The sequence below is a fragment of the Musa acuminata genome, chromosome BXJ3-1, assembly GCF_036884655.1.
Source record: "Musa acuminata AAA Group cultivar baxijiao chromosome BXJ3-1, Cavendish_Baxijiao_AAA, whole genome shotgun sequence".
NCBI classification, from domain to species: Eukaryota; Viridiplantae; Streptophyta; class Magnoliopsida; order Zingiberales; family Musaceae; genus Musa; species Musa acuminata.
The window spans coordinates 13,138,124-13,157,768 of NC_088349.1; the positions used below are offsets into that span (position 1 = coordinate 13,138,124).

A 19,645-nucleotide genomic window follows, 5' to 3' on the forward strand; every position below is an offset into this window, starting at 1 on the left:
TTGCCGGTTCTTCCGGTCTGATGGGCCAGTCCGGTTCAGGTTTTATAACTCCCGATGAAGGGATCGGTATGAAAGCTCGGCTTCTTCCAGGGCGCATTCCGTGTCGAAGGCAAGGGTAGAGTGGCGGCTCTTCCATCTACCAGATATCCGATCAGTACTATCTTCCCTCTCCTCGGATCTTTTCTCCTTTCCAAGGTCGCAGAACGATTGATTTGTGTGAGTACTGCAGCGCCCCTTCTTGTTCTTCCGCTCATCTCTGTCTTCCCTTTATGCAACTCCATATTTAGGCCTATTATCCGCTTATTTTGGCATTATATACTCTTGAATTAGCGCATTGTGGCTCTGCCTGCAATGTAGTATCAAGTTTTTAGATAGCTAGATACAGTAATTTGAGACTAGGGACGGCCGCCATAGGGAACAAGAGTTTTCGTGTGAACATTTGTGGATAATTTGCAGTTATATAGTTCTGTTGCAAATTGGGTTCTGGCTTGGATTTGAGAACTGGTATTTTGTTTGTCAATTGTAGTTCAGCAAGGTAAAATAGTTGCAATTCCATCTTGATGATGACGAAATGGGGAGTAATTATTTAGCTGGACATTCAGATCGAGATTCTAAACCATTGGCTAAGGTGTAAGATACACTGATGATTTGGTGCATGTGAATTATTTTATATGCCTTTAGGAAGCTGATTTTGAGTTGATGATTATTCAAAACACATGCATGTACATCCTTCTTTTGTGATTTAATTTTGTCTGTTTGTTATTATTAATAAGATTTGCATTAGAAAGCTGATTATAACCCTGTTCTTGAAAGTATTCATTTAGATCCTCTAATAGCTTTTGTTCAAGTTGCATCGTGATTAATCAAAACAAGTAGAGTAGAATTTATGCATATCAAAGAGTTTCATACGTTTTTAGGATGAAACAAATAAATGATTAACATAAAATAGGAAAATATATTTTAGGTCCTAAGTTGCATCGTTTCCAATCAAGACAAGTAGAGTAACTTTTATGCATATCAAAGAATATCATAGATTTTTAGGATGAAACAAATAAATAATTTAACAAAAAACCATGGGAACATATTGTAAGATGTTCAGATGTGTGATATCTTGAGCAAAGAAAAAACCAAGATGAAAAGAAGACCTATGGCCCATTTCATGATCGAACGAAAAAGGAATTCAACATTTGAAACAAAAAACTATTAGGCTAATATTCAAGAACTTGTCTTTGAACATAATCCAAGCTATAATGAACGTAATGATTATTATTGCCTCCGTTTATGGTAGGGATAGCAAATTTTGATATGGAATAATGGTGCATTACTAGTTTTTACCAAATTTGATTGAGAAAGTGGGGTAAGGGTCGAGATGTAATTTTAAAAAATGAATCAAGAATTAGAAATTAGATGGTACCGCTTATCAGTAACCCAAAGTCCATGTCGTTTCATCCCCACTCACCTTCCTCTGAAAAGAAAATCATCCTCAACAATTTCATAGAAGTCCCCCTATTATCTTATAAATATAACTATTGCATGTTCTGGTGATATTATATGGACTCCCATGGTCAATTCACCTTGGGGCAAGGCTATCAATTCTATCATTTTTGTATGAGTCGATGGTCATATTTTATTTTGTTAGTCTGACCCTAAGATGGCAAATGGATAAGGCAGGTTTTTGAGTGGCAGAATGGAGATAGTTTGAGTAAAAACTATTCCTACTGGCATCCTTAATTGGTGGTGAAATAACTAAGATTGATTCATAGAGAGTGAAGATCCATTTTGGATATTATCATGTTTCAGTAAGCATTTGGATCTCATATAAGTTGAAGTGTAATTTTCCTTCAATTTGATGATAGTCAGTTCTTACATGTCCATACTAATGTTAGGACTACATCCTAACCATTTACAAAGGTAATACTGTAGATTTGATGAGAAAAAAACTTATGATTATCTTTTTATCATAACGAATGACATGATAATCATGTGTCAAATAATAATAGTAGATTCCCTGTATCAATAATATAATTTGGCAAACGATTTTTTTTTTTTTTTTTGGCATCGGACAAGGGTGCGTGCCAAACTTATTTGTATTTTTAGTCTCCGAAGACAGGAAAGCCCTTCGGGCTTAAATCTTTGGAACAGAGGCGGAGAATTAGCACTTGATTTCCTCTTTGTTATCATTTATTCCTTCCTCATCTTCCTCGATACGTCCGCACCGTCCGATGCGGTTAACTGTTACCATCATTCTTTCGATGTGACATTAATCTCAAATTTGACATGCTATCCTTTCCTCGAACAGTATGATACGATGGAGAATCCGGCAGCCAGTCATATCCCTGGCAAATTTCAACAAAAAGACGTGAGGTGTGCGCCGTTTGGCGTCACAATGCACTCACAAGTTATTGCCACGATCTCCGCACGCATCATGAAACGTACCACGATTTGGCATCACCAACCGATCCCCGATTGTCCAAATTCGTGTGGTATCTTTGTCTTCACAGCAGTCAATAGTCCCATAAGATTCTTAGCCTCTCGTCTTATCGCCTCCATCCTATCTTCCCTCTGCCATTGAATTCGGTGCTTGTCTACATGTCTTCACTTTCTTCCGCTTCTTCCACATCTCACACCACCTGTCTGCCCCTTCCACTATTTGTTCGCATGATGTGCCGTCTCTTCCCATCTACTTCCTACTCGTAGCACTTCCTCCTTCCACTATAACCTCCGCCACCATCCCCTTTTCCTCTTCCTCTTTGTATTTTATTTGCCTTTTCGCTACTCTCCTTGCTTCGATTCACAATCACCTTACACAAGGAGAAGAATACACACATGGCTTCGCTCACCCCTTACATCTGCTTTACCACGGTGGGCACCAGGGCCCACCTCTCCTCCCGCCCCTCCCCCGCCTTCCGCCCCTCTCGGCCTCCACCGCCGCCGGTCACCTCCAGGAGGGCATTCGCCATCTCCTTCGCCGCCCGCTGCCGCGGCCCGGTTCCACCCCAGGCCACAGAGGTCGACGTCTCCGCCGCCGAGCCGGCCGTGGCCCCGACCTTCGACTTCAAAGGCTACATGCTCCAGAAGGCGGCCATCGTCAATCGCGCCCTCGACGAGGCGGTGCCGCTCGCTCGCCCAGAGCGGATCCACGAGGCGATGCGCTACTCCCTCCTCGGCGGCGGCAAGCGCATCCGCCCCGTCCTCTGCCTCGCCGCCTGCGAGGTAGCCGGCGGCTGGGACGCCTGCGCGATGCCTGCCGCCGTGGCCGTCGAGATGATCCACACCATGTCCCTCATCCACGACGACCTCCCCTGCATGGACGACGACGACCTCCGCCGCGGCCGCCCCTCCTGCCATCGCGCCTTCGACGAGCCCACTGCGGTCCTTGCTGGCGATGCCCTTCTTGCCCTCGCCTTTGGCCGCCTAGCGGACCCGGCGTCCTATCCTGCCGACGGATTCGTGCCGCCTGACCGGGTTGTCCGTGCTGTTGGTGAACTCTCTCGCTGCGTGGGAGCCGAGGGCCTCGTCGCAGGCCAGGTAGCCGACCTCGAGGCCACCGGGCTCGGAACCCCTGTCAGCCTCGATACGCTCGAGTTCATCCACCTCCACAAGACGGCTGTTCTTTTAGAGGCGTCAGTGGTCCTTGGCGCCATCTTAGGTGGTGCGTCGGATGACCAGATTGAGCGGCTAAGGAAATACGCTCGGTGCATCGGGCTGCTGTTCCAGGTAGTAGATGATATACTTGATGTGACTAAATCTTCAGAGGAGCTGGGAAAGACGGCCGGGAAGGATCTGGCCAGTGATAAGACGACATACCCAAAGCTTTTAGGATTAGAGAAGTCGAGGGAGTTTGCCGAGGGTCTGCTGAAGGATTCCAAGGAACAACTCTCAGGGTTTGATCCAATAAATACGGCACCTTTGCTGCATTTGGCCAATTACATTGCCTACCGCCAGAAGTAGATCACAGAGATGGCCATGATATGATAGGTAGTCACCAGATATAAGTTATCTTGGATTAGTTGATCTGCCATTTGGAACTGCAATGCTAATCCTGCCTGCCTCCATTGCTCTGCTACAGGTCAACCCTCTGTTGTTTGTTTACTTCATACTTCTATGAATGCCTTTCTCACAAAGATGTTGTCATTTTGATGATTTATCATGTGTGCTATTTCCAGAGTCAGTTCTCTTATTTAACAAGTATGCATTAGTAATTATATCTAATATAGTGGTTTTGTAGCTGCTTCCAGAAATCAGAACATGAATTAATTTGATGCGTTTATATACTGCTTCTAGAAAACTGTACTGCTGTGAGATTTTGATCATTGTCGCAAAACAGCTGCTGGTTATGTTGTATCAGAGGGACCTAAGTAGGGAACAAAATCCAGAATAAGGACAGAGTGATGAGAAAAAAACAATTACACAGCACACAAAATTTATGCAGTTCAAGTGCATGGGTTAAGGTGCAAGGATCAGTCAAAAAACAATCATCTGATTCAAAAACCCTCCAAATACAAGAGAGAAAGAAACAAACTAATCTCTGATAAGGATCTATATATAGGTTGTGTAGACACAGGCTCAAACATTCACCCCCTTGGCCTCTTGGAATCGCGGCTGATAGAGAGGATGCGTCTTTAGTGCTTTGGATTGAGGAGATACAAAACACCATAATCAGCTATTCCTCAATAAGCAAGTTCTCTCCTATTATAGTTAGAATGGGTAATCGTTCATCAAGGAGATGTTTCATGAGTGCAGAAGTTAGCTTTATTGGGACATACCTTGGTTTCTTCAAGGTAACGGTTCATACATCGTCAAGTTGTGGTCAAACAAGAGTTATCTTCTCCATATTCAACTTATGCAGTTTGTTTCTATGCTCTCGATGCTTAGTGGACATACTAATGATCACAAGCAGAAATAGTATATAAGAATGTCATAACAGACTTGATGTAAGCAGATGAATGAACAGAATCAAAACATTTATTATTGAAGATTATTTCCTACAATGATTGCCATGCTAGAAAGGTATAGGCACATGTTTTGCCAAGGCACGCTAGCAGTGGTGATACATGGTCAGCCCAATTTTTGGCTTTTGGCACACTAAGTATCAGCATGCTGCTTTGCCATGAAATGCCAACACTTGGTTTCTTGGATGCCTGCAATGCCGATCATAATTATCCATTAACTCTGTAGAAGATATTTTGTTTGAACAAGTTGTCAGCATAGAGCTATCCAAACATCAATGAATTTAGAAGCACACCAGCTACACTAATGAAGTTAATGAACTACTGACTTCACATATGTACCATTGTAACCATGATTTGGAGAATATGTAATGTTTTAGTGAATCAAAATACTTGCACAACTCCTGGAACATTCTGGAATTTATTATTTTGAACAAGCTAATTAACATGGTTTCAACAGTTGAAGATATATTGCAAAAAAAAATTTTATTTCTCAAGAAAATGTAATTGTATCAGCACCTCCATCTTCTTTAATTTAGCAACTTCTCTTGTACTTTGGTTGGAACTTTTTTTTCTGAAATATTGTGGAAGCCCCAACTAAAGGCTTAGGACTTGCTTTATATTTAACATGAACTTTCCAGGTTATGCAGTTTATTGTTCACTTGTAATAAAGCTAATTGTCCTTATGAATTTAATTGCATTACTTCATTTAATATTTAATAATCAATTGACGGAATCAAGTGCATGCAAAATTAGTATAATGATAGTTATGACGCTTGCGTAGCAAGTTTTGCTGGTATCCTTAATTGTCAAAATGCCTTGATGGACCAATGTAGACCTTTTAAATTGGTTGAGTGGAAAGCCTCTTTCTGCAGGTAGGTTCCTGGAACAGTATAGATGTTCTATATTACACACTGATCTTAACATGCATATTTACTAATTAGGTAATGAGTTTTAAGAATCATTTGATGGTGTACTCCTGCCAAAAATTTTCCATAAATAAGACCACAGTTCTAGCCTTGCAATTGCTAGGTTTTTCTTCTCACTATCTTTTGCAAGCATTTTAAAGATCCTAAGTATCCAATATTAGATTATGCTCATCATAACATGTAAGCTATAATCCACCCTATGTAGTTGGGACATCATGACTTGTTATTATCGCTGATTGCTGCTGTTATAACATGTAAGATGTGGTTGGGACATCATGACTTGTTGTTATTGCTGATTGCTGTTGCCATAACTTTTAATGAGTTCCGGCTTAGATAACATGTACTGGATCTTTTAACTTGACACTCAGAATTGCACAATCCTTTTTTTTTCTGGCCTTGGCCTTTTAGGATTCTGGACTGCCCCCTAGCTTAAAGTCAACCAAAGCACCAGGCACTTTGTCATTGGATGGCTGCCTAAGCGTGGTCATATCTGTTAACATTTCAGGTACAAAGAAAGGCTGAAGAAATGAGAGAGTATGTGAGATATGTGCTATAGGAGTCCGATCAAATCAATATATGATTTGATATTTTATATATATGATCAAGGTAGAATCATGATAGGCTGACAGATAGGGTTTTCATGAATAAGGGATTGAAAGTGATTGTGATAAATTAAATTGTGAGAAAATTTTCCAATATTGTGTGATTACAAATGCAGATTTAAATGCAACTCTTAGCTTGTTTTCTAGTAATTTTGGTTCACGGGACACTTGGGTCATGTTGCATGTAGATATTCATAACACACGAGTGAGAGGGATGGGGATGAAGGCTGTGTTTGAGAGCGATGGATGGCTTTGATTTGATTTGATTGTGGTTGAGAGGGTTGCATTTGGCATCAGTTTAGGTAAAGAATAAGGTATTTGATGGAATGTCTATTTGGAATGTGAGAGTTGGTGTGTTTTAGGAGGGTTGTCTACATGTCTCTCCATGTCATGTTTGGATATATTTACCCTTTCAATTTTTCGTTGGTGATACCAAATAATTATCATGTTTTGACTGTGATTTACATTAGCTAGTTTGACTTTAAAAAGTTATATAAAACTATAAAACATTTAATGATGTTTAATATTCTAATAATCATGTTTTGTTTTTAAGGGATGTCAATATAAATTAGTGTTAGTGGTGATCTTATGGCGTTATTGCGAGGCAGTGGGACAATTAGTATTAATGGTGTGAGAAAGATAAAAAGAGATGTAAGAAGATCTTATTAAAAATCATATATTTTTTGGTTAATTTAATTTGAGATGATAATTTATACATAGCTCAAAGTTTGATGATAATAAAAGATTCATCTAATCGATCATATTGTTATTGTTTTCAAAATGAGGAACTCCTCGATGAGTCTAAAGAGTCAACCGGTGAAAGTTTGGGATAGTTTAGGTTGCTAGCTAAGTGCAATAAAAGAATGATCTTTTTTAATATAAAAAATTTATTCAAACTCTTAATTTAATATTAAATATTGATTGCTTTGTATTGAAGTTCCATGACATTTCAGATTTTATTTTATATATAGAGAAGAATCTGAATCTTGGATGTGAAGTAGAATCATAATTTTATCTCCAGTTTACAAATAAAATTTACGGAGTAAGAACTTATCCATTCTTCAATTTAAACTAATCGATTCAATGTTAAAGGCCAGTTCAATCGCTCGTATCAAGAAGATTATAATATATCCAGCAAGCTCAAATATATATATATATATATATATATATATATATATATATATATATATATATATATATATATATATATATATATGATGACCACGTAACATCGATTAAGAGAAAAGTAGATGATTCAGGTGTTTCTCAATTATCAAAAATCTTAGTTTCTAACTGGAAGTATACTGTCAATTGACACACTGATCGTCATGTGCGATTTAAGTCAATCAAATTCGATGAAAATAATTACAAACTCTCTTATCATCCTTTAAGGTATAAAATGATATTTTAAACTCAATATAAGGGGTTCTTTTTGAATTACACGAACCTACATTTGGAGATTTTAGATTATAACACGAGTATTAGAGGGATCCAGTTGTCAAACCTCTTCGTACCTCGATTTTTGTGTAGGTGATACCTCGAGAGTATAAAGTTTTCATCTCGGAGACATTTCGAATAATCTTATGCATATAGGTCAGGACCATATCGGGCTGATCAATATATCAATGACATTTTTTTCTAACATTTTAATGCTAGAAGGAGAGGTCCGATGTCACAAGAACGTCGGCCTACTAACTCTCTCAATGAATGCTTGAGCGAGGAGGCCCTTTTTGCATGTGGATGCATCTACCTCGGCTCAATCGTCGATATGATATAAGCATCTGTTTAACAACCCAAGCCTCTTGCCCCTAGAGGCAATCTTGAGCCACATGTTTATCCCTGTTGAGGTGTGTCTCAATCTCACTTAATAGGTGCAGACATTAATGCACATGATATAAGCTGTTATTTTGCTTTTATCCTAATTAGCCCAACAAGCGACTTCACCATCTTAGCCACAGTCAACAATTCAATCGTCACTAGCACCGGTGGTTAATAAGAGACCCCAACAAGATAAGAGGGGATAGCGAAGCAATGTCATACCTTGGTTCATGGATAAGATATCCTTGTTCGATCAACAATCCTTTCCGATGGCAGAGGCCGAGGTCATTGACTATGACATCCTGCTCGGTCACCATTGCCTCATAGCTAATGTCAACCAGGACTTTGGAGGTGGCGACGACAGAAAGACCATCACCCTTGGCCAGCTCTTTAAGTATGTTGGCGACATCACCAAGAGCAATGGCTACATCGCCCCGAAGCACCACGTCCTCGAGCTCGATGACTTCGCCCTCGGAGGTGGCGTTGACGACCACTTGGTCTTCTGCCTCCATCTCTTTCATCCTCATCTTCACCAATCTCTTGTACAACATGAAGAAGCAGTGGAAACTATTGCCACCACTTGGCTTGCTTAGCCATCACAACTCCTGAGTTAACGCCAACTAGGACTACAAAGGCGACGGTGGCAATGGAAAGTCCAACACCCTTGGCCAGCTCTTCAAGCGCATCGGTGACGCTCAAAGCGATGACATCGCCAAGAGCGATGGTTACGCCTCCCCGGTGTTGAATCTCGGATTTTGATGATGAAGTCAATTGTCATTTGTTATCTAATCTATATGTTGAGATAAGTGTGCAGGATTAACTACGATGAAAATAAGATATGCAATAGGAGTTGCGCCGGAGTCAAGACAATGATCACATTGGGAGTTCGAGAGTTCGACGGAAGTTCGGACAGCCGTCGAAGGTTCTGTGGGAACAAATCCGAGAAGTCCATGAGCTTGCCAAAAAAGCTCGTCGGAACTTGCCAAGTGGATCGGCGCAAGTCCAGGAGTTTTCCGGAAGTCCGCAGGAGCATCACCGAGGGTTCATCGGATGATCGACGAAAGTTCGCCGGAAGCTCGCCGGAAGAAGCGATTGACGCACCGGAGCAAGTTGCAGTAAATATCTTAGGAAAAATCGTAGTTAGCACAATGATTAAGTTGAAAATGGGAGGTGATCCCATTAACTTAATCTTGGGGCAATTGGGCCCCTGAAAAACCCAAATTGGGCCGAATGGATCAACCCATTCGGACCCTGATTTCTGCCAGGCGGTTGAACCGCCCAAGCCAGGAGGTGACACCGCCTGGGCTAAGTCTCCAAGCGAGACTGGGTGGTGCAACCGCCCCAGCCAGGAGGTGGCACCGCCTGGGCTCAGTCTCCGAGCGAGACTGGGCGGTGCAACCGCCCCTGACAGAGGTGGCACTGCCTGGGCTCGGTCTCCGAGCTCTGGCTGAGCGGTGCAACCGCCTCAGTTAGGAGGTGGCACCGCCTGAGCTCGATCTTCGAGCTCTGGCAGGAGGTGCAACCGCCCCTGACAGGAGGTGGTACCGCCCAGAGGCTCAGTCTTCGAGCTCTGCCAGGCGGTGCAACTGCTCTAGCCAGGTGGTGCAATCGCTCCAGTCAGGCGGTGCAACCGCTAGATCCCGGAATTCCGAGAATTAACAGTTTTGAGCTCCAAATTCAAACTGGGTTGGGGCCTATAAATACCCCACCCATTCAGCACTGAAAGGGCATAGCATATACACCGAAATCCTGATCTTGTTCTATGATTTTTAGAGCTCAAAATTGTTGTGAAGGCCAAAAGTTCTTCTCCCTCTTTTCTCCCAAGTTCTGAGCTTTAAAGAGAGGAGAGAAAATTCTGTAAGGGTTGTCTCCTAAGCCCGTCAAAAGGAGTGAAACTGTAAAAGGGTGGTTGGCCTTCGCCTATTGAAGGAAGGTCTCTAGTTGACGTCGGTGACCTCGTCGGTGGAGGAAGCCAAAAGTGGAGTAGGTCAAGATTGACCGAACTGCTCTAAATCTCGGTTTACATTTACTTTGAGCATCTTATCCTTACTGCAAACCCCCTCAATAGCTTACTGCCTTCTACGCATATACGATCGTGTTTCAAGCTCTGCATTTTCGGAATCGGCGTTTAGACGTAAATCGTTTTTATCGTACGAACATCATATTTCAGTTTGCGTTTACGTTCTGATTTCTATCTTAACTGCAAACTGCCTTTATATCTTTGCTTTAACTGCATCTTGCTTGGTTACAAGTTAAAGTGATTTACGAATCGAATTTTCTACCGAAATCGCTCTTATCGTACGAACGCGATTTTAATCATCGAAAGTTTTCTGCTGCACTAATTCACCCCCCCCCCCCCCCCTCTTAGTGCTCTTGATCCTAACACCCGGAGCACCACATCGTCGAGCTTGATGACTTCGGCCTCAGAGTATGAAGTAGCACAAGAAGTTATTGCTCTTACACAAGAACGACCTCAACATCGACCCCGTTATTGGCCTTGAGTCGTCGGAGGCGATCTCCATCTCTCACTAGGCCAGGGATGGAGATATCTTCATGGTGCCTAGGATGAATGGCTTCGGTAAGTCCACCCTGCTCGATGCCCTCATGAATCGCATCGTGCGAGAGAGCCTATAAGGTCCCATCACCCTTAACGACGAGAACCTCGAGGGGTGGCTCCTCAAGGTGATCTTTGCTTACGTCATGCAGGACGACCTCCTACACCTCATGCTCACCATGGAAGAGACCTTGATGTTCCCCGTTGAGTTTTGGCTACTCACTCGGGAAAACCTAACTCACATGAAGAAAAATCTGCTATAGTGGGAGGACCCGAAATCTGTTATGATGGAGGGAGGACTCGAAGCCCGCCATGACAAGAGGATCCGAAATCTGCCACGACAAAGGGAGGAATTGAGTCTTGAGACACGAGTCAGGAAAACCCTATTGAACCTCGGATTTTGATAATGAAATCAATTGATGAAGTTACGAACTAATATGCGTTTAAGATAAGTGACGTAGGAAAAACTTTGATCGTGGACTTGAATCATGGAAGCAGAATCTAACGTTGGGCCAGAGAGCATCATGTCGGATGATTGGTCGACGTGCCAGAGGATAGTCTTCATGCCATGGGTTTGAGCATCGGGCTAGAAGAATCGGGCATTGCGCCAAGATGATTGGGTGTTGCGGGAAGTCAACATGTCGATTGGGCAATACTCCGAATGAGAGGACGATGCACCGAAGGATCGGACGAAATGATGGATGTACCAATGACGTGCCAAACAACATAGGCTTCATGATTGTAATTAAGTCTTGGTCGAAGTTTAGAGTCTAATTAAGTTGGTTTTGGGGTGTAACCATGTCAACTCAATTAGGGGTCCATTGGGCTTGAATTAGAACTATTTTGGGCCAAATAGAAGGCCCATTCAATGACCCTTAGTTGGCCCAAGCGATGGCACCACTTGAGGCTCGACCTCCCAGGTAATCTAAGCGGTGATATCGTTGGTAATTAATGTTATCAGGCGATGGTACCACCCTGTCAGATGGTGGTATTGCTAGAGCTCAATCTCCGAGGCTTTGTTAGGCAATCGTACCATCCAGGTGATTAGTACCGCCCAATAATTACGATGGTATCGCCAGTATCCCGAAAACCTGGGATGAAACCATTTTTGGCTCCAAATTTGAATCTATTTGAGGTTTATAAATACCCTAGCTATTCTTGCTTGAAGTAGATAGGAAAAAAAGAGTATAAAGGGGATGTTATTCTGAGTTGGAAAAGTGCTAAGTGTCCTCATCCTCTTTAAGTTTCGGGCTTAATCTAAGAGATATGTAAGGCTTGTAAATGTTGTCTCCTAAACCTGTGAAAAGGAGAAAGAGTTGTAAGGGTAGTTGATATTTGCCCATTGAAAGAAGATCGGCAATGAAAGCCAATGGCCTTGAGTGAAGAGGAATCGGGAGTGGACGTAGGTCATGACGATCGAATGACTATAAAACTCGATTTGCATTTCTGTTCTGCTTTTCATTATCATTGATATTACATTAATTGCTTATTACACTTATTCTAAGTCAAGCATACTTTTAATTTTTCATCGAACGAAAGTTTTCAAATTGTCGAGGTTTTTACGAAAGCACTAATTTACACCCCCCTCTTAGTATTGAAATGGTCATAACAAACCCATTCCGCATGAAGAAATCCACCACGGTGGATGCACAAGGCTAACGTGCCTGAGACGTATGAGTCGGGAAAACCCGACCCGTGTGAGAATAAATATACCACAGTAGGGACACAAGGCCAATATGCCTAAGATGCATGAGTCAGGAAAACCCAACCTGTATAAAGAAATTCGCTATGGCAGAGGCATAATGCTAATGTGCTCGAGATGCATGAGTTGGGAAAACCCAATCTATATGAAGAAATTCACTATGACGGAGGCATATGACGAAATGTGCTCGAAGCATGTGAGTCGGAAAAACCCAACCTATGCCAATAGAAATCCGCTATAGCGGAAGCGCAGGGTGAAATGTGCCAAAGACACATGAGTTGGAAAAACTCAACCCGTGTGAAGAAATCCACCACGACAGAGGCATAAGGCCAATATGCCCGAGATGTATGAGTCTAGAAAACCCGACTTGCGTTAAGAAATTCTTTATGGCGGAGGCATAGGGTAAAATGTGATTAAAGCATATGAGTTAAGAAAACCCTACCTACACCGGCAAAAATTTGTTATAGCGAAAGCGTAGTGCGAAATATGCCCAAGATGTGTGAGTCGAAAAAGGTAAACCCGCAAGAGGAGATCTTGAATGCTTCCATGATGAATAAACTAAATGACACACTTCGAGCCCCTCTTATAAGGATCCCGAAGCCTACCTTTGGAGGGAGGGTGGACAAATGATATGGAATATAATGTTAGTTGACACATGATCACCACGTGGGATCCAAGTCACCCTTCACCCATTTGCTTATGTGGATGAAGATTAAAAGCAAATAAAAGCTTCCTTCTTATCTATTATGACAATAATGACAATTATTAGCTTCCTTCTCATCCTTGATGACAATGAAGGTAATTACATGCTTCTTTTTTATCCATTATAACGAAGAAGATAAACACAAACTCTCTTTCTCATTCTCTGAGGTGTGTAAGGGACTCATTTGAACTAGTCAAACTTACATTTAGGGATCTCGAATTACTAATCTGAATGTCGGATGGATCGAGTTGGGAAACCTCTTAGGATTTTGATTGATTGAGGATTATTGAGGGATTGATGTTTCATGCCTTTATGAGTTGATGAACTTAGGTTTTATTTGAAGATATCATTTGAAAATGATTATTAATTTTCTATTTTTTTAAGTTTATGCTATTGATATGATTGTTACAATATATTATTTATGACTATGCTAGTAGTCTACATTGGAAGTACGGAGCCATTAATGAATATAGTCTAGCAGATCATATATCAAGCATGATCTCTTATAATATTTAATCATATTAATTCATTGGATGCATACGTGAATGAATAAATATAAATGAATGAATGCATATAAATGAATGTTCATGGATGTTTATATATCCATGCGAAGGTTAGGTATGATAATTTCCTTCAGAGATTAGTGGACAATATAATGGTTAAATGGTTCCTTCATCCATTATTCGGAGGAACATATCCCCAACATGAGCGAGTGAGTAAAGGATACCACTCTATTCATTGTTGAGAGTGCACTCGCTATTACGAGAGTGCACCATCGGATATAATATACATTTTTGTTATCTAATTATTATGTATATATTACATATGATTAATTCATGATTTTATTTATTACGTAAAAATTTATCATTATTTTTCTAATACATAAGTTAACTTATAATGAATCGATATATTTTTTATTTTTATTAAATTATTGATATTTATATATGTTTCACGAATATTAAAAATTAATTTGGCCACTCGCTATTAACTTGTTATATATGTTTATACATGTTTATTCTATAAATTATAAATAATAAAATAATAATTTATTATATTTTATAAATCTGGGATGTGACATACTATATGATTATTTGGCCACTCGCTATTAACTTGTTAGCAATCATGATGCAAGCATTCAAAATTAAAAGATTACGATGGATTTATTTATCCCATTGGTATCGTCATGGATGTATTTACGCCTATTAAACTAACAAAACAGTGAGTCAAAGACAAAAAAGAGTATGTAACATTCAACATTTTCTCTGGAAGAACAAACATAAAAAGATGTAACATTCTGTTGTTATCAGTTGAAGAGTGAAGTACTGAGAAAGTAAACCCTCTGGATGTACGGTTGCGACACCCAATTCAACATTTTCTGTAAAAGATATATGGTGATGAGAAAGAAATACATTCTGCGATTTCTGCAAAAGAACGAACACAAAAAAAAGAGGTAGAATTCTGCTGTAATTAGCTTAGAGTACGGTGATGAGAGGTAAGCCAGTCGTGATACCAAATTCAACTTGCATTGTTAAATGATTGAATGTGCAGGTACAATGCATATCTACTTACAATTTTAAGAAGCATGGACTATCAAACACATACTACATGCAACAACTGTTGTGTTCACTGATCAAGCATGCACAATTTTCTCAGGCTTTACATGGAAATTAAAATAGAATATGGTCAATAACTAAAAAACAATGATCAAGGATAAGAACACCTCACGAATATAGGCTTCAAACATGCTGCAACGGAAGGAATTCATCCAATCAACTTGATCGGGATCTGAGACACTTCAGAGTCAACCATCCACAATAAACACTAACAAAAACTACAGGAGAATCAGCGTTAGAGATGAGCTGAGCGGCAAGAGAAACAAGCAAGGTGTGTCTAATTTGTCGAACCAAATGTTTGTTCCTTATTCCCTCCAAGAAGGTGACCTAGTGTAATTGACAAGAACTGCTGTTGCTAACTGGGTTTGTGTTATATTTCATGGGCACGATTTTCTACCACTACACTGCTGCATGCAATTGCAGGTTATCAGGTTTTTTGGTCCTTACAAACATCACCAGCCCTCTTTCGACATCCTAGCTTTTTCTAAAATGTATTTGCCTTCTTTGTACTTCTGACTTTCTTCATATGCCTTCTCCTGCAGAAACATGAATAAATTACAAGCAGACTAGGTGTATGATAGGCTGAACTGGAAAAATATTAACTAGATTTAAAATGTAAGAAAACAAGAATCAACTACATAGAATTTTTGCACAACATCCCCACCAAGTACAACATCTGAACTCCCAAAAGATTATTCTTTTGAGAGATATGTTGAATGCGGTAGCTCAGTTGATGGAACATCTAAAGCATCCATGTAGCCTAGACAATGCAAGCAGGTTAATAGCACAACTCCAATGTTCTCCTTGAAATGTGACTTGCTCTACCTGGTCTAATTTTTGAAAGCAAACAGAAATGCTGTGGATAATTAGAAGAACTGTCAGGTATCCAAAGTGTCCAGTGCACTTATTAGACAATTTTGCAAGTAGATTGAGTTCCTTTAAGTTTCTTGCATATTGAAGGAATTAAAAGTGCACTTGAAATATAATTCACATGTGGATCACTCCTCATGCATAGACACTTAACAACTGGAAAGAGGAAATGATAATTGATTTATCTGTTATCTAACTTACATATCTCCAGCCCAGAATCTGTTGGCAGCAGCTACAGTATATGTCATTCACTGTGTGTAATCCAGTTATAAGGTGTCGATCCTCATCAGGGCCCAATGTGATATTCACCCTATAAAAAATTGCACGATAATAAAGAGCACATCTTGAAAGAAAGTCACCACCTCATAATGTACCTTAATAAGACACCATGGTGATCCATGGTCTATACCTTATTTGCTGCACGGAAATTTCAAACTTTTACTTGCTGTAATACAATTCTTCCAACTATCTGAATAAATGTTAATATACTATTTACTTGCAATGAAAAAACAAAACAGGTGCAGATGACATAATTGTGGAATACCACAGAAGTGCGGAAATGAAAGTCCAAGTGTGAAAAAAAGTCAGCATATCCAAAAAACAGAACATGGATCGATGTTTTAGAAGGTGAAGAGGAAAATATATTGGTTGCCTAATTGTTAGAGGTAAACTTGGGTTGGATAATATCAATCTGAATCAACTTTCTGAATCTGACTGTAGCCTTATCTGGTTATATACATATGATTGTAGCCAACTCATATTGGTATCTGCTTTATATATAAATGAACGAAGAATGTAGTTCAGTAGTTGTTACCATAAGCTAATACAATATTCTAGATTACAATGAAAAATGCATGTGAAACAAGAAAGAGTTATGGATGGTTAAGGGATCATATCAGCTGAGAGCTCATAAGACTATGAACCGCACGAACCTTGGCTCTGTTTTGGTTCTCTCCACAAGGACAGTAGTAAAGGTAACAAATTTGGGAGAAATTGGCACCAGAAGTAGACCATGATATAAGTTGAGACTTTTTTTTTTTTTTTTGCAAAGGGTAAGTCGTAAACTTTGAAACTTGATGTCGATACAGTCATTACATGCAAAATCTACATACAGAAGTTAGAAAACTTCTAACTGACCATCTAAGCAGACTGAAAGAGCATAGAAAATCAGGAGTTAGAGTTCCATCAATTTCTCAGGTGTACCACCCAAGAAATCTCGACCCAACAGTTTACCAAGACCCAAAAAGATTCAGGTGGAACACTTCGCTACCAACAAGACTACTCCAAACTACTGCTTTAAGGTTTGACCTCCCATCCCCTCATTGTTTTCAAACTTTTGACTATTCAACGAATAGTCATCAGCTCACCCTTGCCTCACATGGCTAGATTTGGATAGGGTGGTAGCTCAAGGAGAGAATAGGCCAAAGAAGATAAGAAGCGCTGGGGAAGAGCCATTAACTGGACACCTACTGCACCAATCTCATCATGTCCCACTTCATCAATGCCAGATTTCGAGAAATGAGGGCAGAGAGGAGTGGGTGCCACTTGATTTACTTTATAAATGGTACATCCCAAGATGAATTCTGGCCCTCCAAGAGTGTTAATTATTATCGTGACAACAATAACATCTTGATTATAACTCCATGGGCAGCAGAAATGACAGAACTAAATATTCTAGAATATCAGACAGATGGAACAGAAATAACAATTTAGTTCAAAGCCCCCACACATATTTGGGTTACGATTTTGTTTCCGTCCATCTACAGAAGACTAACAAAGGCTAAAAATTCTAAATGATTACCGCTCCATCATATGAGAAACTGCTAATTGGCTATGAAATAGAGGACACAAGAAAACTCGCTAGACAGAAGACCATTAGTTTAAGCTAATCATTGAAGAAGTGGCACCATTTCGTAGCTTATACCAATGTGAAACCAACAATAAGGAAAAGACCTACATCACAGCAAACCTAAAGACCAAGAACATATGTGCGATTATAAAATCCATTGCCATAGGCGCATAAACATCACATTGAGGTTAAAAAAATCCTAATATCATTTCTCCAACAAGAACGAGAGTAAAGCTCTTGAAGTCAGACTCACACGCTCTTGAAGAGGTACGCGCGGCCATACCGCCCGTGGAAATCCTTGGAGATGATCGCGTCATGGGACGCCGAGTCGACCTTGCAGCGCCCGCACTTGAAGACCTTCGGACCAGGGAGCGACTCCACGAAGAGAAGCCCCATTGTCGATCGGCCGATCCGTCCCAACCCCAGCCCTAGAACCCCCAATACGATCACCACCGAGGCAACCTCGATCGGAAGCAAAGAACAGGAGAAAACTTCGATCGTCGAGGGGAGATCGCTTCGGAGTGGGCAAGGGATTGGGGAGATTTGGAAGCGATACTTTGTCGCCCGAAAGTGTGGATTGCGGCAAAACAGAGCGAAAGGTGTCGACGCGAGCGAAAGCCAGGAGACTCATTTAAGGAGGGAGAGATGAGTGGTCGGGATAACACCGGTGATTGGGCCGGCGAGTTCTTCGCTCTGGTCGGGGTCACGTGGTGGGCTGCTATTGGTGCTTGAGAAGAACGGCTTTTGGCGCTCATGAACTGGGTGGGGTTAGGAAGAGGGCCGCATCTCGTAGGGATTGTGACTTGGAAGATGTAGCGCTTGGACAGGATGGGCTGCACGTTCGAGGTGCATTGGTTTGGAGGGTAACCGACTCGCAGAAACATGCCCATTCTTTCGGAAATGCCACCGTGTCCTCCTCCGTTGAACCATCTAAATGCCCTTGTATTGAATCGTTCTGGTTGAATGATACTTCCATGATAGAGAGCGGGAGGGGAAATGACATTTGAATATTTTTTACAACAAGCTTAAAACGTTTCTGATCATTTTATGGATAAGTTATTAAATGAAGAAAATAATATATATAGTAATTTACTGAAAAATATTTTAGTAATAGACCTTTATGAAATGATGCCTCCATATTTGATTTTTAATAAAGAATATTTCTTTTATTTTAATTAATTTTTAAAATAAAATTATAAAAAGATGATGATTGTTTTTGACTAAGTTTGACTTGATATTTTAGAATTAAATTAATTTTTTGAGATGAATCGAACTAAATTGATTAAGCCCTAACTTGATTCGAATTAGCTCTAAATTATCTCTTGATTTTTTTTTCAAATAACCCTCCATCTTGGCACCTCTCTTTACCTCTATATCTCCTCCTCATTTCAATTGGTTTTCTTCTCGTCCCACTTTATCTCTCGTTCTATCTACGCTCACTCCACCATCACCTCCTCCTCCCCCTTCTTATCTATTTTATCCTCAAGTGAAAAAGTAGAAGAATGAAAAGGAAATTAAGAGAGAGAATAAAGAGAGAAAACCTTTGGAAAGAGAGAGGAGGAGGAGGCGGGAGGTCACGGAGTGGGAAGAGGAGGATGGAACTTATTATTATTGATTGTTTTGATAAATTATTTAAAGATAAAATGATAATAAGATTTTACGATAAGTTAATAATTTTAACATAATTTTTTTATTTTAATTTATTATTGTTTTAAGATACTGATAGAGGTACTTGAGGTAAGTTCATTCAAGCGATGGCACCCTTTGTATGAAACACATGAAAAGTAAATATGTGGATTTATAATACACTATTTAAACAATACAAAGGAATGAAGCATTATTAGGTATTCAAGAATAATACTTGTTTGTTCATTTTACTTTTGTTAATCTCGGTTTTACCTCGTAACCATATATAGGTTATACTATTTCTCTAGTATCTCTTTGATAGGATATTACTCCTACCAAGGGAAGCCTTCCATGGAAGAGGAAAAGCAAGATAGGTCCAATCGTACTTAAAATGTTTCTTAAGGAGAAAAAGAGCATACAATTGAAGAAA

At 40.2% G+C, this 19,645-nt stretch overlaps 2 protein-coding genes across 2 annotated transcripts; one reads left to right on the forward strand and one right to left on the reverse strand.

Annotated features, from left to right (window-relative positions):
• Positions 1-76: 76 nt before the first annotated feature.
• On the forward strand, positions 77-4,270 carry LOC103996538 (geranylgeranyl pyrophosphate synthase 7, chloroplastic). The gene is made up of 2 exons (XM_009417450.3): positions 77-216; positions 2,300-4,270. Exon 2 carries the CDS (start codon positions 2,827-2,829, stop codon positions 3,949-3,951), a length of 1,125 nt encoding a protein of 374 aa, XP_009415725.2. The 5' UTR covers positions 77-216; positions 2,300-2,826; the 3' UTR covers positions 3,952-4,270.
• Positions 4,271-15,000: 10,730 nt separating this feature from the next.
• LOC103996530 (putative yippee-like protein Os10g0369500) lies at positions 15,001-18,307 on the reverse strand. The gene is made up of 3 exons (XM_009417448.3): positions 17,843-18,307; positions 15,942-16,050; positions 15,001-15,406 (listed from the first exon to the last, which is right to left on the reverse strand). Exons 1-3 carry the CDS (start codon positions 17,983-17,985, stop codon positions 15,323-15,325), a joined length of 336 nt encoding a protein of 111 aa, XP_009415723.1. The 5' UTR covers positions 17,986-18,307; the 3' UTR covers positions 15,001-15,322.
• Between the last annotated feature and the right edge of the window lie 1,338 nt (positions 18,308-19,645).

Coding starts and splice junctions, on each gene's coding strand:
- LOC103996538 (XM_009417450.3), top strand. CDS start 2,827: ATGGCTTCGCTCACCCCTTACATCTGCTTTACCACGGTGGGCACCAGG.
- LOC103996530 (XM_009417448.3), bottom strand. CDS start 17,985: ATGGGGCTTCTCTTCGTGGAGTCGCTCCCTGGTCCGAAGGTCTTCAAG. Junction 16,051..17,842: donor GCGTACCTCTTCAAGAGCGT/GTGAGTCTGACT, acceptor AATTTTTTATAG/GGTGAATATCACATTGGGCC. Junction 15,407..15,941: donor AGATTCTGGGCTGGAGATAT/GTAAGTTAGATA, acceptor ATGTTTCTGCAG/GAGAAGGCATATGAAGAAAG.